At 43.2% G+C, this 27,413-nt stretch overlaps 1 protein-coding gene across 1 annotated transcript; it reads right to left on the bottom strand.

The window, feature by feature from the left end:
* Positions 1-3,652: 3,652 nt before the first annotated feature.
* Positions 3,653-21,908, bottom strand: CPB2 (carboxypeptidase B2). The gene is made up of 11 exons (XM_054186942.1): positions 21,783-21,908; positions 17,717-17,792; positions 14,957-15,081; positions 14,754-14,862; positions 14,118-14,219; positions 13,438-13,542; positions 10,742-10,858; positions 9,661-9,751; positions 5,933-6,135; positions 4,054-4,138; positions 3,653-3,926 (listed from the first exon to the last, which is right to left on the bottom strand). Exons 1-11 carry the CDS (start codon positions 21,851-21,853, stop codon positions 3,742-3,744), a joined length of 1,269 nt encoding a protein of 422 aa, XP_054042917.1. The 5' UTR covers positions 21,854-21,908; the 3' UTR covers positions 3,653-3,741.
* Positions 21,909-27,413: the final 5,505 nt, after the last annotated feature.

Raw genomic sequence — 27,413 nt, 5'->3', positions numbered from 1 at the left:
AACTAGATCAGGTTGCTCAGAGCCCCGTCCAACCTGGCCTTGAATGTCTCCAGGGATGGGGCCTCCACCACCTCTCTGGGCAACCGGTTCCAGTGTCTCACCACCCTCGTTGTAAGGAACTTCTTCCTAATGTCTAATCTAAACCTACCCTGCTCTAGTTTAAAACCATTGCCCCTCGTCCTATCGCTACATGCCCTTGCAAACAGCCCCTCCCCAGCTTTCTTATAGGCACCCTTCAGGTACTGGAAGGCCGGTATAAGGTCTCCCTGGAGCCTTCTCTTCTCCAGGCTGAACAACCCCAACTCTCTCAGCCTGTCCTCATAGGAGAGGTGCTCCAGCCCTCTGATCATCTTTGTGGCCCTCGTCTGGACCAGCTCCAACAGGTCCATGTCCTTCTTGTGCTGGGGGCTCCAGAGCTGGACACAGTACTCCAGGTGGGGTCTCACGAGAGCAGAGTAGAGGGGGAGAATCACCTCTCTGGATCTGCTGGCCACGGTTCTTTTGATGCAGCCCAGGATGCGATTGGCCTTCTGGGCTGCAAGCACGCATTGTTGTCTCATGTCCAGCTTTTCATCCATGAGTACCCCCAAGCCCTTTTCCGCAGGGCTGCTCTCTATCACATCATCCCCCAGCCTGTATTGATAACGAGGGTTGTCCTGACCCAAGTGTAGGACCTTGCACTTGGCCTTGTTGAACTTCATAAGGTTTGCTTGGGCCCACCTCTCTAGCTTGTCCAGGTCCCTCTGGATGACATCCCATCCCTCTGGCATGTCGACCGCACCACTCAGCTTAGTGTTGTCGGCAAACTTGCTGAGGGTGCACTTGATCCCACTGTCTATGTCATGGATGAAGATGTTGAACAGCACTGAAGCTGGTTAGCATTCAAGTATTGCCTCCTCTAAGCTCAGGAGCGGTGTATCCTAACAGAGAAGGAGTCAGGCAAAAACGCCAGGAGGCTTCCATGTATGAACAAGGAGCTCTTGGACAAGCTCAAAAGCAAAATGGAGGCCTACAGAGGGTGGAAACAAGGACAGGTAGCCGGGAAGGAATACAGAAAAACTGTCTGAGCAGCCAGGAACCAGGTTAGGCAAGGTAAAGCCCAGATAGAATTAAATCTGGCCAGGGACATCAAGGGCAACAAGAAAAACTTCTATGGCAGTGATAAAGGGAAGACAAGGGAAGAAGTGGGCCCTCTCCGGAAGGAAAGAGGAGACCTGGTCACCCAGGATATGGAGAAGGCTGAGGTACTGGGTGACTTTTTCGCCTCAGTCTTCCCTGTCAAGGACTCTAACCACACCACCCAAGTCGCAGAAGGCAGGGACTGTGAAACTGAAGAACCGACAACTGTAGGAGAACCATTCTATGTTTCAAGAACGGTTTGGGTTGGAAGAGGCCTTCAAAGGCCATCTAGTCCAATTACCCTGCAGTGAGCAGGGACATCTTCAACTAGATCAAGTTGCTCAGAACCCTGTCCGACCTGACCTTGAACACTTCCAGGGATGGCACATCTACCACCTCTCTGGGCAACATTTGCCAGTGTCTCACCACCTTCATTGTAAAAAATGTCTTCCTTATATCTAGTCTAAATCTACCCTCTTTTGGTTTAAAACCGTTACACCTTGTCCTGTCACTGCAGGCCTTGGTATAAAATCTCTCTCTATCTTTCTTATAAGCCTCCCTTACGTACTGAAAAGCTGCAATTAAGGTCTCCCCAGAGCCTTCTCTTCTCCAGGCTGAACAACCCCAGCTCTCTCAGCTTGTCCTCATAGCGTAGGTGCTCCAGCCTTCTGATCATTTTTGTGGCCCTCCTCTGGACCCGCTCCAACAGGTCCATGTCTTTCCTGTGCTGAGGACTCCAAAGCTGGACACAGTACCCCAGGTGGAGTCTCATGAGAATGGAGTAGAAGGGGAGAATCACCTCCCTCGACCTGCTGGCCATGCTTCTTTTGATGTAGCCCAGGGTATGATTGGCTTTCTGGGCTGTGAGTGCACATTGACGGCTCATGTCCAGCTTTTCATCCAGCAGTACCCCCAGGTCCTTCTCAGCAGGGCTGCTTTCAATCCCTTTATCCCCCAGCCTGTATTAATACCGAGGGTTGCCCTGACGCAGGTGCAGGACCTTGCACTTGGTCTTCTTGAACTTCATTAGTTTCATAAGGGCCCACCCCTCAAGCCTGTCCAGGTCCCTCTGGATGGCATCCCGTCCCTCTAGCAACCGTCTTTGGGTCACATCTTCAGTGCCATTCTCGCATTTAACCAGCATGTTGACAGCTTTTCTTTGGAGTTGTATTGGTCCTGGACAGGAGACAACTGTACATGGAGGAGCTGGTGATACAGGTGAACCTGAATAGATCCAGGCTGTTCCTGCGCTACTCTGCAAGGGCAGCCTGGCCTTCAGGCCTATGTTGTGCTGCACAAACCCTTGGCCACAGGATGAATAAACTTAGCCAGCTAATTACCAAGCACTGATATAGGCTGGGCAGTGACTGGCTTGAAAGCAGCCCTGAAGAAAAGGACTTGGGGGTGCTGGTGGACGAGAGGCTCAACATGAGCCGTCAGTGTGCACTAGCAGCCCAGAAAGCCAATCGTATCTTGGGCTGCATCAGGAGAAGTGTGGCCAGCAGGTCGAGGGAGGTGATTCTCCCCCTCTACTCCACTCTCATGAGACCCCACCTGGAGTACTGCATCCAATTCTGGAGCCCCTACTACAAAAAAGATATGGATGTGCTGGAATGTGTCCAGAGAAGGGCCATGAGGATGATCAGAGGGCTGGAGCACCTCTCCTATGAGGACAGACTGAGAGAGTTGGGGTTGTTCAGTCTGGAGAAAAGAAGGCTCCGAGGAGACCTTAGAGTGGCCTACCAGTATCTTAAGGGGGGCTACAAGAAAGCTGTTGAGGGACTTTTTAGGATGTCAGGTAATGGTAGGATTAGAGGGAATGGATTAAAACTAGAGATGGGTTGATTCAGAGTGGACATTAGGAAGAAGTTCTTCACCGTGAGGGTGGTGAGACACTGGAACAGGTTGCCCGGAGAGGTGGTGGAAGCCCCGTCCCTGGAAGTTTTTGAGGCCAGGCTGGATGGGGCTCTGAGCAACCTGGTCTAGTGGGAGGTGTCCCTGCCCATGGCAGGGGGGTTGGAACTAGATGATCTTTAAGGTCCCTTCCAACCCTAACAATTCTATGATTCTATGATTCTAGCAAAAGAGCTTGTGGGCAGCTCCCACTTGGTATCAGTGATTTGGCCACCTCTCTGTCCTTTCCTTTATCTAAGTGTGCAGCAAGAAGTTCTCATGTGAACATCCTTTCTGTTTGATAGTGGAAACAATAAGGTTGCTCTTCTGTAAGAAAATCCTTTAGTAGCTCAGATGACAAAAATGAGGGGATCTTTCCGGTCTACCCAACTTGCTGCATGTCAATCAGAGGCCTGTTTGATGCTACATCACCTGAAGTTCCCACCATCTACAGGGACATAAGATTATCTATGCTATTTTCCCCCTTAAAGTGTGCATTTTATATATACATATACATATATATATATGTACTGCACTGAACTACCATTGTAGGTATGGGTGTATAAGTATGGTTGAAAAAACCCCTGTGTCTTCTAAAATGAAGTGAAGGTGGTGCACTCATTCTTTTTTTTTTGCCTATATGTAAATAATTTTAATAAAGCAGCACGCTTCTTTATTATTATTTGAGCTAAGTAAATACAGTCATGCTGGAATAAGTTATATTCAATATCACAAATTTTGAAGAACGTGTTGAGCTATCTCTTTGACAGCAGAAAATGCTTCTAAGCAAGTTGGTTCAATTTCTTGAGGAGGAAGCAAAAATCCATAAGTTCCTGTGTCCCGAAGCTCAATGGTAAAAGAATATTTAATGCCAAGATCGTAAGCCCAGTCGTCTGAACCTCCAGGAGCTAAATCTATGTGAAGAAGGGAAAATAGATAACAGTTACCTGAAACCAGAGCTTCAGTTTTCCATTCAAAAGCTGTCTTCTGATGCTAGCAAAGTTATGCTATCATGGCTGTTACAGTAGAATTCATACTTACAAATTGTTTTTGCACCAGGACCAGGTCTATAGATCTTCTTTGTTGTCCTCTTTATAGCTCTAGCTGCTTTCTGTGCCAGACTTTCCTGAAATTAAATAAAACATTATTATCTTTATAGCCTTATGATAATAGTTAATATTTATGCAGTTACGATTTATTTACACTGTGCTCTGGTTCTCGCATTAGTTAAATACTGTTCTAAAAGGCTCTAAAAAACCCACAGAATGTGGTTGAAATTTTCAGCTTATCCTCATGCTACAGATTGCATTTCTGTTGTAGGTAGGTAAAAAATGTAGACAGGACCTTACCACCCACTTCAGGCAGTGAACTGTCATCAAAACCATTTGTTCCCATTTTTCCTTTTTTGCCACAATATTTAAGCCACTCTTGATTCATTTTCATTGAGAAAATTCAACTCTTAAGCCATGAAGAAGATTTAAATGCCCAGAATTAGCGCATGTCTTTCTGCTTTACAAGGAAGGGGTCACATATGCATTGTTACTGTTCGCTCACAAATGCAGTGTTTTTAATGCAGTTTCATGAAATTAAACAGCAACTAAGACAGAATAAGAATATACATTGTTTGGGTTTAGTTAGTTCCTTATTAACATTACTGGATTTTTTTAATTTCTTCTGAACCCACTGGCAGTAGTTACCATTGGAAATATATTGAACTGTCTGGGATTTTGGCTATGCATTAGAATGCTTCCAATGCATTAATAGTGTACTTTTTGCAGTCCTCTTATCTAGACAGCATTTATTTTTTAAAATAAAATGCTTTTTTAAAATATGGTTTTTAAGAAGGAAATATGTTAAGTGACATGGGAGATGCGTGACGTTGAAAAGCAGAAAAAATGACAGCAGTGTGTGCAAATGTCAATCTTGTATCTTTATAAACTCTCTTACTGCCTGGCTTTATGTCATGTAACATATGAAATGACTTGTCCACCTCAAGACATGCGCCATGGTCCCATATGGCAAATCCCAAAGCCTGCAAACCCGCTCTCTGGTCCCCTTCACATCATTTCTGCTCCTTTCTTACTGCTACGCAGGAGCCCTTGCTGCAAATAAAATAATTCGTTGCCTCAGCACTTGGAGCTTAGGAAATGCCAAAAATGGGCTGGGAAGTGCAGGGAAGGGAATTCCTTGCTCTAGGGGACTTCATGTCTTTACGTAAGAAGCTAAGCTGTCCACATACTCTTATGGCTTAATTACTCTGCGTTAGCAAATTCCATTTTAGCCTGGATATCCTTTCCTTATCCAAACAAACCCAGAGTTTTCTGGTCAGTGGGAAAAAGCAGCAGCTAGTTTTTCTGTTTTGAACACTGCCTGTCTTCTAGGAGAGTTTTTACCGTATGATTTGGTGGCTCAAGAATGTAAAATTCTACATAAGTAGGATATGTTTTCCATCCTACCATTAGGATCATTTTAAATAGTATCCCTAGCAAAACACTTTAATAGAAACAGCAAGTGTCCACCAGAATACCACGTTGCTTAGGTATGTGGAGGGTATTTTTCAGTTACACACCCAAGTAATTTCAGAGTCTGTGTAAACCATACAACATAATCATCATTTTGCACAAATATCTTTTCACGGTGTCCAAAAAACCAAGACACTGCTCTTTTAGCAGCAGCTTCAACGTATAAGAGGTTGATGATGTGCTATCAGTCCTAGAATAACTATTTTCATTTTTCCATAGTCTTCAGAGGACACTTGCTGTCCTAGAACAGCCTAGACTTCTTTAAGTCCTTAAGAACATCAAGAGAAATCTTGTTTCCTAATTCTTGATCTTCAGAGCACCGTGACTCCATCATTGCAAGCCAAACCAAGCAGAGTTCTGAAAATAAATGTGAAACTTAAAGAGATGGGAAGACTTACCAGCTCATCATGGTCTTTGCTTTTGTCCCTAGTGTAAGAGTATGGAAACAATACCATCTGGGAGTAAGAGTGCATGGTTATGTAGGCTTTAATGATGTCTTTGTGATCTCTGATAAAGCGAGCCACTGCTTTCACCTCAGGCTCAGACTCTGGGTAGGGTCCACAGTATGTCTCCTGACATTCATAGGGAGATGCTCCTTCCTCTGTAACAAAAGAGCGCACAGTGTTACTCCTTAACTTCTTCCCTTCTGCATTTCTGGAAGAGCGGCGTGTGATGCTAATACACAAGAAATCGTGGACTCAGCCATGCTATGGAAAGAACTGTCATGCTTGCAGAAACCAGTGTGAGCCTTCTAGGATTTCTCACCTACTATACTCCTGAAAAAAGTTGGAGAATGTGAAGAAAAAAAATATTCAATAAAAAGAATTAAAAAAATCTAAATTTATATCTAAAAAAATTAAAAAATATTAACGAATAAAAAATCGTAGAGGAGGGGATGAATATGCTCTATTTAAATTCATCAAGAAAAAGACTGTGAGAACCCTTCTTAAAATCTGAAAGTACTACAGGAAAAAGGCAGTTCTAAGTGATTAATTTCAGGGGATAGCAAACTGCCAATAGGAAGTTGAAGAAACACAAACCAAAATGAAGGTTTCTAAGAATGAGGAAAACTAGGCACTGGAACAAGTTACCAAGAAGACAACCAGGATTCAGCATTTTTGCTATCGTCAGAATAAGACTAAATAACTTTCTGGAAGCAGCCAGGATATCTTCAGTGTTAAATGTCAGCTCTTTATGTTGTAATAATTTTTGTAAATTTTCCTCTATGCTACTATTGATAGTTTAAATGGACATTTTATCCTTAAATCTTATGCAGGAATAAAGACCACTGAGTACTTTAAAACCCAGAAGACTTTCTTCCTCCCTGGGCACTGGGGCACTTTAAAAGGTGTCCTTCTTCCAAACATCAATAATGCCAATTGCATCTGCAGAACAGCAGACCTGATGAAACAACTCAAGCTCTTATCATGTGATACAGGAGAGAAGGAAACATCTTCTGGTGCCAGTGGTATCTAGGGAAGATCTATAGCATGCCACAAAGTAATGGGGAGCATTATCTGGACCCCCAAAACACTCAACAATATACATATATATGGTTTAGTTAATTAAAACTTGCAAGGCTCCATTTAGTTGTGATAAACAGAAAGACTAGGTGATAACGGTGGAACCTGGCTGTCGATGTTGAGAATAAACCTGTATTTTCATGAATGCAACTGTTCCACAGATACTGCAAGCCCCTTTATAATATCAATGGCTGAAAAGAAATCCTCAGGTTACCTACACCCTTGTATAACACAGCAGAAGAAGCAGAAATATTATAGTGAAGAGAGCAGGCTGTGAGGGAGGAGTGCCGACACTGAACCTGGGAGATGAGGGCTGGGAGGTCAGAAACAAGGGTACCGGGGCAGAGAGGGCTGTGATAAGTTTTGTATTCTGTGATGTATGTATAATTCTTAATATTACCGAATTAAGGGGGGGTTTCAAAGATTTCGGAGACAGTCCATGAAAATTCATGTACGTGAAAATACAAACAATTCCTGGCATCAATGCAAAATCATGCTAAAGTGGCAAAATGAGGGTGTTAAGTTTTGCACCGTTCTGTTTTGCACAGAAGTGAGTAACTGTCCAAGGAACAAGGCAATGAAGAATCTTTGCTGGCAGTCTTCGATTAATGTTCTGTCTGCTTTCCTAAATCCTTGGTCATACTGAGAACAGCCAGTTAAGGAAATGGTATGAAAAGCATGGGTAAAACTGGGCTCCAGTCAGATTTAGTTCCACAAAGTGAGCGCATTGGTTTTAGTGGAGTAATTTTGCTTTTTATTAGTATAAGAAAGTGTAATGGATCAGTGCATTTAGTATGTTTTGCTCTTCATAAAACCATGAGGGCTTTGTACCTCTGTTATCTGAGCAGCTGAAGAGGAAGAACAGAAAATGCAGCAGGACAGCTCTGATTAAATGCATAGATATAAACCCCGGAGTTTTGCGGTGGCACAAAATGTATTCACAAGCAAATCTGAAGCCAGTGAAAGTCTGAGCATTTGGTACCCCTGACAAGAACTCTTCTGTGTTTAAAAGTAGGTGAGTAAAGTTTAAATTGTAGGTTCCCATGAATTTGTGGTAATTTCCCATAAACACAATTCTGTTATTGTATTAAACTGACGCAGCTAATAATATTACAACATTATTACAAGGTGATAAAACTCCAGCTTGGTTCTTCTGAGCATCCTGTTGAACTCCTGGTGTTTTGCACAGCTAATGGAGATTCTACAGTTGATATGTTCTGGATCAAATATGTTCAACCATTGCTATCAGTTGCTAATCTGATTCAGTAGAAGCAACATTTTTATGGTAATTAAGAAAACCAGAATTTTGTTTTTCAGCATTTTACTGACTGTATAACTAAAAGGAGTAGAAACTTAGGGAGATCCTTACAGACATCTGCTTAAGTTATTGTAAGCACCTGACTTCATTGCGCAGATTTATCCGTACAAATAGGTTTTTTTCTCTCCAATGACCCTGCAAGGTGAAGGTTCTCTCTGGGTGAGAACCTCAGGGTGCTGAGGCTTCTCTCTTCTATGTTTTCAAACATGTCTAAGAGAGGAGCATAGCATGGCTGAAAACAGCATGAATATTTCCCTAGTTAATAAAGTAAGATGTTCTGCTTTTGCCCTGTAAAAAAGGTGTACATTTTGTCCAAAGAATTCTTTAGAGAAGAAACACTTTCTAATCTCCCTGTGTTCTTTTGCTCTTTATAAAGATGAATCATTTCTCCACTTCAGAAGTTGTTCACCACCAAAAGTGCTTGACAAGTTAAATGCAGTACTTTACACCTTGCCCTGAAACTGGTATCTGTATAATATAGGGTTTTTGCTGTTATTTCTTCAGGCTTCTCCAAGTTCTGCTTTTATTACATATTTTTACTGAATATCACTTTTAAATTGATGTATTTGTTCCCCATCTTCATGATTTTTTTACCTGAAAAAATGTGTTTTTCTCCACATAATCGCCATGGATGGTAAAAAAACATCTTTATTCCCAGTTTAGCAATGGACTAAAATGACTAAAAGTCATACTGGACATTAGTGTCAGTACTGAGTGAAGCCAGGTCTGATCTATAGGGTAAATTTTAAGACAGCTATTCTGCAGACTATTAAAAAACTGTCAAGTACTAAAGTGCCCGTGGGTAAGTAAATGTGGTATAGCTTTGACAACAAACACTGAAGGCGAAGAAATCTTGGTCAGCCAGGCATTACTGAAGGATGACTGAGGTGATCAGTTCATACAACACAGTGAAGCATGTACTCAATTGGGTTGTACAGCATGGCAAGGGCCACCTCTTCCCTCTTTCCTCCTTCCCCCCTCAGCCCGCACCCAGTGTGTTACAGTGTGATGCAAGGGAGAGGATCCAGGGTCCTGGTCCCCCTGTCTCTTGTCATCATGCTGGGAAAAGGTTAGTCCCTGGCGTGGTATCTGGGGAAGAAAAATCCTAGGTCCCAACAAAAAGTGTCTCAAGTTGGGGAACTGTTCACTGATTCATAAAAGTTATTCAGCTGCATTTGTCTTTATATCAACTTTATGAAATGGTAAATGAAAATGTTTTCAAAATTAAGAATTTTAAAGGCTAAAATTGATGCAGGAGTACAATGAGAAGGAAAGGATGTCATACCACACCAGTGTGCATCAAAATTCCTGTTCATGTCAGTACCAACGCACTTGCTGTTACCATGCGATGAGCGGCTCTTTCTCCACAGACGATTCTGTGGAGAGAGACACACAAGCCATATTCAGGGAAAACGCTGAGAAAAACAGTGGCACCATTTCACTTGTTAGTTAAATGTGACTTCCAGCTTTTGCCTCTACGGGTCATGTGCCAACTAAGAGGGAAAAGATCAAGAAAGATTATAAAATCACAATCTGATTGCCAGCAAGGATGGATGACGGAAGGAAGTGTTGTATAGGATAAGAGGTGGTCACATCTGGTTTAATTTCAAGGGATTTGGACCGTGGAAGGAGAGGAGCAGACATACTGTTTGGCCAGGTATGTGAGATTTAGGAGTTTAAGTCCAACCTTTCTGTAGGCATTGCTGACAGCACGTGGAAAGTTGGAAATTTGGTGTGCAGCTTTGCTGAGATGTGGATGTGTAACAGTCCCAATGTGAGCCAAGCTGCATTGAAGATCAAATGAATAAAAGAGTGGAGAATTTAATTTTTTTTTAACTTGAATGAAGGATCTAAAAATCAAAGAACCATCTCAGAATTTCCAACCAGTAAATAAAATCCTGGACAAAAGATAACTGTTGTACCTTCATTTATCTGAAACAAGAAGTATGCAGAGAATGGGGCTACCTTGCAGGAGGAAGAAGTGAATTATTGGCTGTGCTCTATCTGATGCAGCACGCTATTCAGCTTGTGCTGGGTTGTGCCAGTGTTTGTAACTTTCCTGCTGAAGGCAAACACAGGCATTCCCTGACATCTGGAAGTATTACTACCCCAGGATGAGATTCTGTCATTTCCAAATGCATTTTCCAGCATCTTGGAAGACAGAAAGGTACAGTGGATCAAATGCCAGTTACTTGGAGTATTTGCTCTGGTTTAAATAGGGCAAAGACACAGAAATTCCAAGCAGAGATCAAGAGTTTAGGGCGTGCAGTTCCAGGATGGAAATTACACCCTAAGCATGCACACTGATAGTTCCCATTAACAGCACATCAGTACGGTGCACAGTCTGTCAAAAAAACTCTACGTACAGAGGGATGGCTCCACGTGTACTCATAGCCATCCACATTAATCACAGGCATGACGTAGAAATCAAAGTGCTCCAGAAGCGTTGTCATGGTCTGATCTCTCTCACGCGCATAGACTGCCTGTAAAGCACATGGGAAACTTATTAAAAGCATTCGTAGTAGTTGTTTTTTTACCTTCCTAAAAAGGCATCTGATGGCATATGTAATATAATTGTGCACTTATCAGACCAGTGTACCTCCTGATAGAGGTGCATCACATCACAGAAACTGCTAAATAGGAAAGTAGCTCTTTGGTTAGAAGTGCCAGGGAGAGGGTAGGAATCGAACTGATACAGTCAATCAGGTATACTGCAGTCCTTTAATGTTAACGAGTGGTCATGAGAGAGAGTTGAAGCCTATTTATAGAAAGGTTTGGGCTTTTGCTGCTCGTATAAATGATAGGGACCCTCCCTCTCACCCAAAATACCACAAAAGTAGTGGTAAAATGAAGTAAGCACAAAACAACAAGAAAGGTTTCAAATGGTAGCTGTACATGACATTATTCCTCCTGGTTGCATTATGAGTTCAGTGCATTTGTATGCAAAGAGACAGTAAGAGCTACATGCTAATTGTGCCTCGCAGCCTATTTTGAAGGCTTTAGTGATACCTAACCTGGTTGTTGGTCCACCACACAGGGATAAATTTTAACCTAGATAAATGTTTTTTTTACTATTAGAATAGACACGTCCTTAATCATATCATTTTTTTTTTCATTATACCTTACTTAAAGCACCTTCATTCGTTTTAAATCCATACTAGTTTTCCTCAGGCAATGAACTTTCTCTGACTTAAATGAGAAATGTCAATCTTATTACAATCTAACAACAAAATTAAATGATAGAGTGGAAACATAAAGAATGCCTAGGATTTGCAAGCGAGAGCTACTGATTTTGATGTGTGTGTGCAGATGTGTATTAATGTCAAATTTTAAAATGCTACTTCATGAAGTGATAGAGAAATAAAATTTGAATTTAAAACACGTAAATTAGATCAAGAGGATGGAGAATCTAAATGTTCAGCTTGTTAGTTCTGAAAAATGCTGCAGGGATATGTCATGGGCAAAGTGACAGCGTAGCTGGTAATTATCTGGAGCAGCATGAAAGGGCAAATGCATTTCTCTCCACGGGAACCTTGGAGGCTGGGATTTTCTGTGGGTCACAAGGTACATTCAGCTGTATCTGTCCCTAACTCCTGCAGTCTCCTTTCAAATGTTATAGTCATTGAGGTTTTATAGTTGTGACTGAGGACAGAAATAAACACATCATTATTATTATTATTATTATTATTATTATTATTACCACCACCATCATTATTTAGGTCCATCACAACCAAACCGTAATTCATGTTTCAAGGACTCGTCCATGTTGTTGCTGTGGCTACAGTACTGGTGATTGTGAAGTCTCTATCTCATTTAGTTTATTTTTACCATGAACTTTGCTTTTGTGAAAAAGTAACAATAAATAATATCTCAGGGCATTAACTGAACAAACTGGGCAGCCTTGTCTGGGCCAGAAGGGCCTTAGGAGCCTTTTCCTGATCCATACTAAGAATTGGGACAGCATCTCAGCACGATGAGTTGAGCAGAGATGCCTTAAATTTAAAAAGACCAAGGCGATATATGGGTGCAAACCACGGATGAGGTATCTTTTGGCATACCTTTATTCGTTATCCTGAGCAGTGCTGATATTAAAGACATTAAAGATCACATGTGACCATCAGTCGGTGGCTGCACATCAAGGCTGGTCAGGCTAAGCCCATCATACCATCTCATCCCATCAGTGATTTACTAGTTTCCATGAACTGGTACTACAAGTGTGGCTGGCAGTTGTTGGTCATGTTCTGGAGTCTGAAATGCTGGTGTCTCTAGCAGGGATGGTATCTTTAAAAGAAGGTGTCTGGTGTGGCCTCATTCTCTGGATGAGGCAGATCCAGAAAAAAGCATGAGTACAAGTAGAAAATGCAGAGGCAGGAGGTGGAGGAGCAGTAGCAGCAGGCACAGCAGCAGGTGACCCATTACAGCAAATGCTAAGTAGAGATTGCTGGTGTGCATGCTGGTGTGGAGCTATGTCATGCCCGGCACAGGCAAGTGTGGGGTACCTGTCACTCTAGGAAGGCCCGTAGGGAAGAACCAAGGGTTGTAGGACAGCTTGAGCTCACTCTGGATCCTCTCTGATCTACTCCAGGCAGTGCCAGCTGGAGTAATATAGGCATGAATTACCATGCGCTATGTGACCAAGAGCCAGGATCATTCCTTGGATCGATGTGGTAGTATAGACATACCCTAGTAGATCACCAAATACTTGCTTTTCCTGGCTTGCCCTCTCCCTCCCTGACCATTCATAATTGTAAACTTCTCTGTTGAATTTGCTGCACACATACTTTGAAAAGTTTCTTTCATACTTGAGAATACATCTGAGCATTTGATCCATATGACTTTCTCTCTCTCACACACACGTACCTCCATCTACTGACACACACGAACACACACACACTCACTCCTACATGTAAATCTTAGACACAAATCCCCTGTGTTGGTTTTCTGGAAGTAAATAGATTAAAACTTTACGGACCTTAGAGCACAGTTGGATAGAGAAGGTAAATGGCATCAAGACTTTCTGCTTTGCTTTGAAAATGGTAATCAGAAGTGATTATCTACTCACATGGCCTATGAACCACAGGCAAAAAGCGGGAGAAATCCATTCTCTAGCGTGGATACCGCAGTCAATCCATATGGCACTTTTGGAGCTTTCATGGCTTTTAGAAAGCTGACAAAAGAGAAATTGTATTAAAATGTTGCCATTGTAAAGTGTGCCACGTGAAAGTGGAAGGTGAAAAGGGTAACCAGGACAGAAGCAGACGCATCTGTCTTGTAGGGAGAGCTTAGACTGATCCTGGGCCAGGATACTGCTCCCAGTGATGTTCCCATACAGTCAGAGCGCCGTATGCAGCCTGCTTGCAGCAAGCTCCTAACGCAGGCACCAAGACCGCAGCAAGGCCTCAGGCCAAGAAAGGAGATCACCAACTGTGCAGGGCAACAAACTAGATTGGTTTCACAGTCAACAGAGGAGGGTATCTACCATGCCAGTGTTTGATGCTTTTGGATGAAGGCCTAGATGTGATAACTTCTTTGTGACACAGCAAGGAACCTAACATGGTTAAACGCCTTTGTCAAAGGTAATGCACTCTATTAGAAGAACTTAGGAAACTTCTAAGAAAGACAAAAATTTCCATTTTATTAAAATATGCCTATAAGTATAGGTTTAAGAAAGTGTTCTGACCAAACCCCATCACTTGCTTACATTAGTACTTGGAAAGATTTTGTAGTAGGTCACAGTCATACCTTCAGAACATAAAGTGGTCGTTTTTCATATGATGACCCAATATATATTTTCTGGAGAAGGTCAGAATGGACTTTCACCACTTCTTCTATCCAATAATATATCTGCAAGGATGAGGTTAGTAAATATATCTTCTCCCTATTGTTTTCCTTCATCCCCGAAAAAGGTCTAGACTTAAATTCATTCTTCCTCCCGTAATACTTCCTCTTTAGCTCATGGGAAAGAAAAAATAGCAATTCAGAACACTTACCACTTGCCTGACTCTAATTTCTTTTAAAAAAACCCAGTAAGATACAGTCACAACACAGTCCAAGTATAACCCTGAAATTCCTCTTTAGTTTTATTTGGTTAAATTATTATCCATTTGATGGTTTAAATATTTATGTGGTGTTTTGCGACTTCATTTCACTTCTGTATTGGCTGCATTTAAATGGCAGTTTGAGGCAAGACATGGATGAGAGATTTTGTCTGGTGCTTCATTCCTTCTCTATGAAGGCATTACAGTAATGACAACTCTCAATGGTTGAGCAATACGGTGGTATTTACCTGTTGATGATTTCTTTCTCTATCTCCATTCTCAACCATGAGACACACTTCACCCCTTGAATCTACAGCGGATTACAGCAAAAATATCTTACTTCTTTCATTGAGTGGTAGTTTTCATAATATGATGATGATGTGCGTGGGTTGACTGTGTCATTTATAGTCTGTTTTTCAATAAGTCCTTGAGCATCTTCCAGTGAGACTCTGAATAACAAAGAGAGAGGACACAAGCTCTTGTTACATAAGTGACAAACAACTTCACAGAAACATTCGTGACAACAAATATAAAAATACGTACTTGTGTTGGATGGTCAGTTGCCTTAACTGAGCTTTTATGCTATTGACGCTGGATGCCCTGACATAGAAATGGACTTCTCTGCCCTTCTGGATGTTTTCAACCACAACGGGTTGCCAGAGAATGACCTGCAAAGTTTCCAAAAAACATCTTATTTTTTTTACTGAGGAAAGAAAAAATATTCTTACTAAAATTTGATAAGTATTTTGAAAATAATCAAATATATGTTTTCAATATGAGACACCACTTGTAATAAGCAGTTTAATGTTCCCTTTTTATTTGTTGTTGTGTTATAGCATTCTGCTACTGCTGGAAATGAAACGTGTGTATTTAAGAAATGTTTATAATGACTTCTGCACATAAATTCATAAATCAAGAACAAAGACAGGACCATAACCTTTTCTGAGATAGTATTTCTAGTATAATAGATATGTTTAGCTGGTTATTATGTTACATGTTTTCAAGTCTGCTGAGAGTTATTTTCCCTGAGGGTATTTGGAGAATTAATGAAGATCAGACCAGTCTTTTTAGTTATTGTATTCACTGATGACTTTGATCAGGGAGGAAATAAATGCCAGAAGGGGTTTGAATATAAGTCAAGTTGAAGCAGCAATAAAGAGATTAGAAATGGGAGGGAAATAAGAAAATGAGATTCTTCTTGGTAAAATTAAATCTTTTACAATAATAAAATTAGAAGCCAACATATTCAATAAAAGACTGAAACTTTAGAAACAATAATACCAAAAGATCTAGGGGTGGACAGTAAGCAGAAAATTAGGCATGAATCTACAATGTGAAAAAGGTCAACATAATTCTGGGATGCATTTTGGAAGACATACAGCATGGAGTCAACAGACAATAGGGTTTATTTTTTTCCTTTCTGGTGCAGTTGCACCAGGAATATTATATTCAACTTAGGGCACCATGTTTCCAGGCATGTATCAGCTGTCAACTGTTTACCTCACTCTTTTCTCAGAGAGAACGTGTCTGCAAAATCATACAGAAAACTCAACTGTGATTTTAATCAAGACTTTGGAACAATAAACGGTAAAACATTTGGCCCCTGTATATATTGCTGCAATGTGCTGTACAAGTGGCTGAGCTAGTCTCAATGTAACCATCTCAGACATTATTGGCAAGGTAGCAACAACATCACATGGCTCAGCATTGTTTGGAAAACCCATCCAAGAAACAAGCTGGATGCCTCGCTCCCCAGCACCGGTTTCCCTGTTGCCCTGGCTAGCCTGCTGTCTGCACTGACACGCAGCAGTTCAAATTTACATTCTCTTTGGTGTAGGCATTCTTTGAATTGAGAGCAAGGAAAACTAAGGAACTCTGGATTGACACAGCTGAGATGGCAGAGGAGCAATGAATGGGGGTACATGAGAAACTTTGATAATAGATGTGATTGTTGGTCTCTTTACCCATCATCAGCAATGGTCAATACTGCCCTAGGGGCAGCTACAAAAGACTCTGTTTAGGTGTTCCTGCCTCTGGGTTCTTTCTGATGGATGCTACATGCAATGCGTGTGCTGTAAGAACAACTCACTTCCTTTGTTTCAGGTTTTTGCACTGAAAGAGTTGCAGTCAATGGCTCAATGTCCCAGTGGCAAGCAGTGATGAGTGGTGTTCATCAGGGGTCGGCACTAGGACTGGTACTATTTAACATCTTTGTTGGCGACATGGATGTTGGGATTGCAGGTGTTGGTGGATGCGAAGCTCAACATGAGCTGGCAATGTGCACTTGCAGCCCAGAAAGTCAACTGTATCCTGCACTGCATTAAAAGAAGCGTGGCCAGCAGGACAAGGGAGGTGATTCTCCCCTTCTACTCTGCTCCTGTGAGACCACACATGCAGTACTGTGTCCCGCTCTGGAGCCCCAATAAAAGAAGGACATGGACCTGTTGGAGCAAGTCCAGAGGAGGGCCACGAAGATGATCAAAGGGTTAGAGCACCTATGCTATGAAGACAGGCTGAGAGAGTTGGGGTTGTTCAGCCTGGAGAAGAAAAGTCTCCAGGGAGACTTCATAGCAGCTTTCCAGTGCTTATAGGGGGCTTATAAGAAAGCTGGAGAGGGACTTTTTACAAGGGCATGTAATGATAGGACAAGGGGTAATGGCTTCAAACCGGAAGAGGGTAGATTTCAATTAGATATTAGGAAGAAATTTTTCACTATGAGAGTGGTGAGGCACTGGAACAGGTTGCCCAGAGAAATAGTGGATGCCCCATCTCTGGAAGTGTGCAAGGCCAGGCTGGATGGGGCTTTGAGCAACCTGGTCTAGTGGGAGGTGTCCCTGCCCATGGCAGCGGGGGGTGGAACTGGATGATCTTTAAGGTCGCTTCCAACCCTAACAATTCTATGATTCTATGAAAAATACCATAAAAATCCAGTCCTGATCTTCAAAGCTGTGCAAGTCATATAGGTCAAGATTGCATTGGTCTAAAGGGCTGAAGTACCCTAGCAAAAGTGTTTCTACTTACTGTGTGTTGGTGCTTTGCCAATTTTACAGTGTCTTAGTACGCAAAATCAATTGCAGGAATCTGAGCTCCGATACAATGCACTACTATAACATTATGAAGCAGATGTCTCCTCATGTAAATTAGAAGTTAGTAGAGCAATGAAAACCATGTATTTGATGAGTTGCTGTATTAGAACAAATGGATGAAAATGGGCTAAATCTTTCTCTGGTGGGGGAAACAGTATTAGTGCACTTTGGGGAAGAATTTGGCATAGAGACCAGAGAGACAGAGGGATGTGTTTACCTCGGTTGTGTTCAGTAAATCCTGAAGGGCTTCAACCTGTTTGTCTGTTTGTGGGAGAGCCCACAAAACTTCGTCCCTGAAAAACAAGGGTATTTAGGTAAAGCACAGTACTTGTAACTGCTCTCTGCAAAAGTAGAGAAGCAGGCTTAGCCTTTCTCGTCTTCCCTGGCTTGGCTCCCAAGAACTCAAAGAAGATTCAGTAGTGAAGATGCTGAGCCCCGTTCCAGCCTCTGCTTTTGCCAATCGGTGAAATCCATGAAAGAGGTGGTGCAGGGCCTTCGTAGCCAGTATCTACTGATGGACTCCGAGATCGCTCCTGCGAGCTGGCACCAGGACAAGAGCTGCCAGCCCCAGCTAATCCATTGTGCAGCAGCACCAGTGGAAAACTAGCCTGGTCATGGAAGACAGCTCCCCTGTTCTCCCATGAGTTTCTCAGTCTCAGTCACGGTTCAGCAGAGGCACGAGCCCTCCCAGTCTCCTGCAAAAGCCAAGCATGATGTTTTGTAGATGTGTGGAGGCTACTACTGTCATCATTCCTACTCCAGTCCAGTTTTCTGATCTCATCATTTCTGTACCTCTCCCAGGTATGGTTTCAGTTGGTCTATACCACCGTCCTCCCCGTCTTTCCCTGGTAATTTATATTCCCCTTCTACATGGAAAGCCATGGTCCAGACACGCTGTACATGAGATGGCCCTTCCTAGCTACTCCATGCCTGACCCAACCATCAGTAACAGAGTGAAATTCACTTTCTGGGAAGAAAAAATACCACATTGCATTGTAAAGCCAGGCCCGATCTTCAGTGCCCTGCAAGCCATGTAGTTCAAAATTGCATTGGGTAGATAATTAAAATATTTTGTGTGTGTAGAAGGAGGAGACTCAGGGGAATGTTGGATCCCTATTTCCATTTTGTGGGCTAGGGTGGCTTGCAACCCTCTAATCATGTGGAGTTGGTGGCGGTGCATAAACCAGGCACTGTGGAAGTCCCAGCCAGCCCCGTGTGCAAAGAGCGTTGCAAAGAAATCAGCCAGGGCTCTCAAAAGTAGTGTTTTCAAGCTGCATAACATGATTGTCATAACTCGTCGTTGTGACTGATTTCAAGCAGAGACCTGACAGCACCTGGCAACCAGGTGATTCATCTTTTCTACTTTTAGCCAGGCTCCAAGCAATCACTGTTGTTTCTCATGAAGAACCAATAAGATGCCAGCCCTGGTTTTGCCCCCACCATCATTTGACAGAGCATCAAAAAGCAATCATGGATAGGCAGGGTTGTCAGTTTACCTATTTCTTTAGGCAAGTGCTCTCCAAAGCATATGTTTGGGGCTACTTTAAAAATGAATTTGTTGTCGCATATGTGGGGAATCAGAGGGGAGACAAGAAAAGGGCTGCTGCATCTGGTTTCGTCCTATGATTCCCACAGCCTGAGAGAACCATGGTATTTACTTGTACCCCACCATTTGTTGCACAAATATTTCAGCTGAGTGTGGTAAGGCCTGGACAGGTGGTAGCTAGGAGCGATTCCTCTCATTGGTAGGACCTGAATGCACTGAACAAGCTGATCCAAGTTCTACGCTTGCTCTCATAGTCATGTTTAACATGGGGAGTATTAACAGCCAAAATTGTAGTTGTTGGGCTTCTCAGTTCCTCTGCTTTGATTTGGCATTATACCCTCTTTCATCTGTCTTCTGCCCCACTCCTGTTAGAAAACACCCAGACAAATTGCCTTTATACCGATCTCAGAAACGACCTTCCACGCCCAGCTTCCTTGCCCTGCCTGCTGCCCTGGTACAGTTGAACATGTTCATCGAGCACACCTCTTTTCTTTCACTTTCTGTCCTCATGCCCAGCTTCCCTGGTTGCTCTTTGAGTTTGTCCTTAAGAGGATTCTTCTCATTCCCCTCCTCCAACTTTCTGCCAAGGCCCCACTGGACTCTGTCACTGTTCCCCATCTCTTCTTCTTCTCTGTTTTACATCTGGGTAAATAGAAGTTCAGCTGCCATCACCACCCTACAATTCTCAGGTCTGTACCTGTAGGTATGACAGAGTGAGTGGAATGCATTGCAGTTCATTTTAGATGGTTTTGATGTCTTCCTCTCAGCTAGTCACTCTCTTAATGAAGAAACAGGCACTTTCAGGGTCCAGTTTACCTGAGTTAATTCAGATGTGTGTGCTAAATTGGAATGAACTATAACCTGAATGCACACATTTTCCTCCACTACAGGAGGTGTACAGGAAGGTGACGGGGACTTGCTCCCATGCAGACCTGTGTAGAGAACCCATATAGTCAGGTGAATCTCATCCAGGGCCTACCATCTCACAGATTGATGTAAAGCAGTGCCAGTTCTCTTGAAGCATCTCAGTCTCTTCATCCCTCCTCTCCATTTCATTTCTCGGTTACTAGGAAGGCCATCAGCAGCACATATCACACAGGTCCACAAAAACAAGGCATCAGCGTGGATGTGTCTCTCTGTCCTCATAGCCTGGCTTCATTTAAACCTTGCACGTTCTTTCTGACTAAGATCTCCAGAAGAGAGGCCTCCCTACTTGCCTCCAGCTGAATGTCTTACCCTGGCTCTAGCAGGCAGCGTCACTAGAGGAGTGCTGCCAGCATCTTTTCCTGTTCTCCTGGACCATGTACACTGTTCGTCTGCCTGGAGCACAGATGTCTGCCTGTGGGATCCCTTTTCTCCCACCTTGCTGGCTCTCCAACAGCCTCCAGCCTTACCCTTTCCCTACAAGGGAGCCAGGTGTCTCCCCAGTGTTATCAGCTCTTTCACAAGCCTCACAATGTTTGGTATTTTTCTTAGAAGTCCAGGTGCAGTCATCACACTATAACCTTGCAAAGGGAAGCTTTAATACATGACCATTAAATCCTCCAGCACTAGCACTCAAATAAAAGTAAAAAGTCAGATATATCACCTTTAAAATCTCATTATTTTAGCCATTTTCATAACCGGGATTGGGAGGGTTAGACTCATGCTTTCCAGTGGGAAATAACATATTCTGCTGTAAGGGTCAGATTTTCAGTATTTTATTTAAACATGAAATAAATGAACCTTGAAGTAGCATAGAGCAATATTGTTCCACTGAATTCACCTAAAAACATGTTTAACTGTCCCCCTACTGTAACCCTCACACCTCCGTAGCAATCCACAACAAAACATGATGGCAAGACAAACGGAGGTGAAAGATCCTCTTTTTAAGGCATGAACTGAAGAGGGATTCACCTGTCACAGGTCTGCCCACTGGCTCGTGGTGCAGAGTCGCAGAAGGGCTGTAAGACATAATTCACTATTATTTGTGTAGGTATTTCAGTCCTGGGAAGAGGCTGTGTTTAATCGTGATTCCTATAGGTTGTTCATCTTGCTTAATATCACCAGGAGGGGCTTATCCTTTTAGTTCCTATTAAAGCTATTAAAACATTTCAGGTTTTTAAATCGTCTGTACATGTAGGAAATGAAAGCACTTTGGCTGTCTTCATCTCTGACATATGTCCTTATGTTTTAGCAAAGCATTTGGTTTCAGGGCATTTCTGAAGTTTATCGATAGGTAACAATAAAGCCGCTTCTGAAACATTGTACAAATACCAAATGGTTATTCAAAAATGATTTATGACTGGAAAAACAATCATAAAAGCTGCTTTAGAAAGAAAACAGATTGTTAGCGCTTTCTGAAATGGTTTCTCTCTCTACCTCAAGAAGTAATTCATTTAAGGTCTTGTTTTAAGGCAAATGAAGCAAATTATTTTTTCCCATTAAGTTTCAGAATGCCCTTTATTGGCATTCAAAAGCACTGAATGAACAGAATTGATTTGCACTTAGACCGAAAAGAATAGTTTTAACATGATTAAAAACATAGGATTTATGGATGCAAAGAAGACTTAGAATAATTTCATTTCCTCCACCATCTATATGTTAAATTGAACCACATATCCAATTACAGGACCAATAAATAAATGTCAACCTTTGCCAAATGTTTTCTTATGCAACTTGGAGTTATTTTACTTCAGTACTTTCCTTGTCCTACTCACCACACACTAAAAGCCCGGTAGCACCATCAGATATTTACCTTGGAAGAGTGAAGACATGCTTCTCTTGAATCCACATAAATAGGGTAAAAAAGAGCAGGTAAAACTTCATCTTCACAGCATCCACAATGAACCCAAATGCAATTGGAAAGCCAAGGGTTCAGGACCCACGTTATTGATTTCAAAAATGTTATTTAAAGAATGGTTAAAATTTAATACTGTCTCTCACCTCAACCCCAAGCTCCTGGTGGCTAAGTCAATATGACAGAACTCCCTGGGGAGGTCCTACTCGTATTGATGCCGCCCATCCATGAAAGGATAAGGTACATTTTGGACATTTTCATATTGACAAGTCACTTTGTCATCTCAGCCTTCGTGTCATTTCATTATGGATACATTTCCAGCATTAGACCCACCCTAATGTTGGCCCTCGGCTGAGCATGTCATATAGGTGCAGAATGAGGGAGTCAAACCTGGGACAGTTTCGTCTGTGCAGTCTGATACAAAAGGTTTTTCAGATGAGTGGTCCCCAAAAACACAATATGGTTTTGTTCCAGGGGGAATTCATTCCAGAAGAGGACTGAGGAGGGAATCAACATATGTGCAATGGGGACACCAGGGAGCCAAGACCTGGGACTGTTTGGGGGAACTAAATTATTTGATGCTATAGGTGTAGTTTAGGACTATAGCTATACAACTGGGTGAAGAATGCCTGGGATCAAGCCCTGGAGCTAAGCTTAGGTAACATGGACTCAGTTGCATCCACCAACAGCTCTGGAGTGGTCTGGATCAGAGCCACTGCTCCAGTTAGGCAGGCAATCAGGGCTTCAGAGCTCAAATTCAGTCCTGACTCTTTTTTATTTAGGAGGGCAGACCTACTCTAAGAAACCAGACAACTACGTTTCAGATGGGTGAAGTCAGCAGAGGTGAATCACGCTCCCCAGCAAGTACCCTGTTGTTAATGTCTCTGTGGAAATACACAAACACTTAAAATCCCCAAACTATAGTTAAGCACAAACTGTACACAAGAGGGAAAGAAAAAAAAGAGTCTCACAGGAAGCTAAATCACTGACATCTTCCCTAGATTTTGTAGTTCCTATTTTATCTTTTCTAGGCGTTCAAACAAATAGGAAGTTCTGGTAAGGTACCAGGCCGTTCCCAGAAAGGGTGGTGGGGAGGTCTCTGCCACAGGGGTTGATTTTTAAACCGATAGTTCAGATGCTCTTCCCTCACGTAGGCAAAGGAAGCTGCCAACAGACAATAAAATACAGGAGACGAAACTGGGTCATCCAGGCACACTTTCATCTGGAACTCTTATGCACAGATGGAATTTAAAGAAAAATTGGATCTGCTGAGGTAGGTGTAACAGAGGAGATTGAAAAGCCAACGGAGTGGGATTGCTGATAACAAAGGAAAGAAAAGGATCATATTTCTCCATGTCTTAAAGTGTTAATTAAGTGGGAAAAGGGAACAGTTTCTGCTATCTACCTGAGAAGAAATTTTTGGACACATGGTAGGTGTCAGACATTTGTGTATGGTGGTTGCTTTTCCTGTGGGTTCTCTGGCTTGTCTGCAAAGAGATCGTTCGCACGGTGTTTGAAAGCGGCTGATTTCCTACTTGCTTTTTGGTTTCTGGTATGCGCTGGAAACATTTCACACTAAAAAAAGCAAAAAATGGGTGTTTGAGGAAACTAAAGGCACTGGAGGAAATTCTGAGAGCAGTACAAACCAGAGTCTTGTGGTGGTTAAGGCACTGCACAGGTTAAAACACAATAAATGAAAAAGTAAATGTAGGATGAAAGATGAAAACATAAACAACAAAAAAAGATGGAAGGTGTGACTGACCGGGAGGCAAAAATGTATATCCCCGTGCCTCTTGCGTGTCTCGTGACTCAAGGTAGGACACAAACCCATCGCCTCTCAAGCATGTGCTGGATATTGCTGTGGTGGGTTGACCCTGGCTGGACAACAGGTGCCTACCAAAAGCCGCTCTATCACTCCCTTCCTCAGCTGGACAGAAAATATAATGAAAGGCTCATAGGCTGAGATCAGGATGGGCAGAGATTACTCAGCAATTGCCATCACAGGCAAAACAGACTCGATTCAGCTTGGGGAAATTAGATTAATTTATGGCCAATTAGAAGCCAGAGTAGAGTAACGACAAATAAAACCGAATCTTAAAACACCTTCCCCCCACCTCTCCTTTCTTTTGGGGCTCAACTTCACTCCCAATTTCTCTGCCTCCCCCCCCGTGAGCGACGCAAGGGGACGGGGAATGAGGGTTGTGGTCAGTTCATCACACGTTGTCTCTGCAGCTCCTTCCTCCTCAGGGGGAGGACTCCTCACGCTCTTCCTCTGCTCCAGCCTGGGGTCCCTCCCACAGGAAACAGTCCTCCACAACCTTCTCCAACGTGGGTCCTTCCCATGGGTTGCAATTCTTCATGAACTGCTCCAGCGTTGAGTCCCTTCCACGGGGTGCAGTCCTTCAGGAACAGACTGCTCCAGCGTGGGTCCCCCACAGGGTCACAAGTCCTGCCAAGAAACCTGCTTCAGCGTGGGCTCCTCTCTCCACGGGTCACAGGTCCTGCCAGGAGCCTGCCCCAGCGTGGTCTTCCCATGGGGTCACAGCCTCCTTCAGGCATCCACCTGCTCTGACGTGGCGTCCTCCCCAGACTGCAGGTGGATATCTGCTCCAGCGTTAACCTCCATGGGCTGCAGGGGGACAGCCTGCCTCACCATGTTCTTCACCATGGGCTGCAGGGGAATCTCTGCTCTGGTGCCTGGAGCACCTCCTCCCCCTCCTTCTTCACTGACCTTGGTGTCCGCAGAGTTGGTGCTCTCACATGTTCTCACTCCTCTCTTCTGGCTGCTGCCATGCAGTTGGGTTTTTTTTTTCCACTTCTTAAGTATATTATCCCAGAGGCGCTACCACCATTGCTGACAGGCTCAGCCTTCACCAGTGGCAGGTCCATCTTGGAGCCAGCTGGCATTGACTCTATCAGACATGGGGGAAGTTTCTAGCAGCTTCTCACAGAAGCCACCCCTGTAGCTACCGTGCTACCAAAACCTTGCCATGCAAACCCAATGCAATTGCTCATTTGGATCAATTGTCTTTCTGCTTTTTTTCCCCTCCCATTGGTATTTAAACAACGCAGGCAACATCCTCCTCGCCATCTTTGGTCACTGTCCTTGGGTAACTAAATGGCAGCTCCACACCCACTACAGCCCCTAGCTCCATCCCAGCACCACCACCCCCCCAGCAGCAGCCAAGCTGTTTGCATCTGGGTGCCTAAGATGAGGTTCCTGGTCAGTAAGCACCTCCATAAAGCGGGCTGATTTTCGAACGCATGGAGGTTCCCATTGCAAAGATATTTGTGCTGTGACGCATGTCACATGCAAAGACAATTTCTATGACAGTTCAGTCTCCGAGCAGGTCAGATTTCCTTTCCTGATAAGATCTATTTCTACTGTGTTGCTGCTGTTTGCTCTAATGAGCAACCAGCTATATATTGATTAACCCCAAAGCCTTGGGAGCTGCTGAGGAGCACTCTAGCTGTGCCAAGGCAAAGCATCAGTAAAAAAAAGCTACTGACATAATAGACAGGAATGGGAATGTATTTAGACACCAAACTTAAGCATTAACTTCCCTGCTTCCACTGAGCTGTTAGGGGTTATCATTTGTCTTTTGACTTATGTTGGCATTCCCCCTATCCGCTTGTCTCATACACTTAGGTCTCCTCTAACATTAGCCCTTCCCAGTGCCAACCGTGATACCTGAGCGAACCATCTCATGCCGCTTGCATAGGCACTGCAAAGAAATGGGCACTTGTCGGGAGCAATTCATCTGTGACCTCCTGTGGACATCTCAGAGGGTAATCATAGAATCATAGAATCTTCATGGTTGGAAGGGACCTTTGAGATCATTGAGTCCAACCATACACACACAAAAAAAACCCCTACAGTCTCTGCCACTAGAGCATGCCCTGAAGTGCCACATCTAGATGTTTCTTAAATACCTCCAGGGATGGTGACTCAACCACCTCCCTGGGCAAGCTGTTCCAGTGCCTGACCACTCTTTCAGTAAAGTAATTCTTCGTAAAATCTAATCTAAACCTCCCCTGCCGCAGCTTCAGACCATTTCCTCTGGTCCTGTCATCATTCACTTATTCCTGTCATAATGAAATGCCTGGTCCTATTCATGGCCACTGGAGCTGGATGACTCGCTCAGAGGTAGGAGGCTGTGTTTGTTCCAGTGAATCCCATGGATTCTGCCTGCCTCCCTCGGCTTGGACACTTCAGGTGCTTGTTATGGTCAGTAGCAGTTTGCTGTGTTCTGGTCTACGAAAGTCATAAATTAAGATACACTTACTCTACCTACAACAGCAAATTGTCTCTTAACCTTCAAGAATTTCTGAGAACCTGGGAAGTATTTCCCAGCTAAGCTGGGAAGAAAAATGCAGTCTTAAAAAACACGGGGAAGAGTAACTATAAAAACAATTGGGTTAATCAGAACATTTCATTTTGATAATTTCAACTGTAGTTTGATTTTTACGTAATTTAAATGCTTTTTCGTAATTTTATTGAAAATTAACTCCCATTTCTATGCAATTTTTCAAAGACCTAGAGGAAATACGATTGCATTTAGGGTCTGTTGCAAGGGGAGATTTCAGCCCTTTGAAAGCTTCCTTTGTCGAACAAAGATATTTTTCTCTAATTGGGAAATTCTTCAAAACTAAGCCTTTTCAGCAACCCTTTCTATTTCTGGTGATTCAGCATTCCCTGATTAAGAGCTACTTGGTGGAAAATTCTGCCTGAGTTCAAAGGTTTTGCTGCACCTGGATTAATTATTACTTCTACACTGGGTAGACTGGGCTATGCTGAACTGCAGGTGTTACCATAGCAGAGGTGACCAGCAGCCTGGCAGGAATGGGGGACAGTTTGATCTGTGTTGGTTTCTGTTAACTTTTAGAGTAGCTCTGGGACATGCATGGGCTTTTATTTAAAAAGGGATGATCAGCTCCTAGTTTTTAGAGCAGATAATTAACAAAGTAGTCTCCTTATTTCTTTGTTGAAAACTACGCATGTGGGAATTAGGGCTGGCAGTTTATAAAGCCTCCTGGTGCCATTACTATATTGCTTTTTAAAGTATAATCACACTTCAAAGGCAATTCTAAAGAGGTATTTCCAGTCTTTTGGCTGAAGCTGCTGTCTCTCCCCTCCCTCTCCACGTTGACATGTAGTAATGCCCATGTCCTCTGGCACAGGTTGCCCAGAGAGGTGGTGGAGGCCCCATCCCTGGAGACATTCAAGGCCAGGCTTGATGAGGCTCTGAGCAACCTGATCTAGTTGAAGATGTCCCTGCTTACTGCAGGGGGGTTGGACTAGATGACCCTTAATGGTCCCTTCCAACCCAACACATTCTGTGATTCAATGTGGCATAGGTGTTGTACCTCACCTAGACCAGGCTCTGGCGTATCTTTACGTGGTGGTTTAAGATGTCAGTGCCCAAAAAGGTGGCAGCAGAAGAGGCCAGGCACCTGTGTCACAGCTAACAATGATACCCATTGCTCAAGCACCCCCTGCACCAGCATAGGCTGAGATGCTGGGCTGTTCCTGGCCGTCGTGCTGGGCTCCTGCAGCTGCTCTTGCTGGTGAAGGAGAGCTAGACCCCA

Source organism: Rissa tridactyla, chromosome 1, assembly GCF_028500815.1.
Source record: "Rissa tridactyla isolate bRisTri1 chromosome 1, bRisTri1.patW.cur.20221130, whole genome shotgun sequence".
Taxonomy (NCBI): domain Eukaryota; kingdom Metazoa; phylum Chordata; class Aves; order Charadriiformes; family Laridae; genus Rissa; species Rissa tridactyla.
The sequence above is the reverse complement of the archived record's forward strand: the minus strand, read 5'-3'. Positions and strand labels throughout refer to the sequence as shown.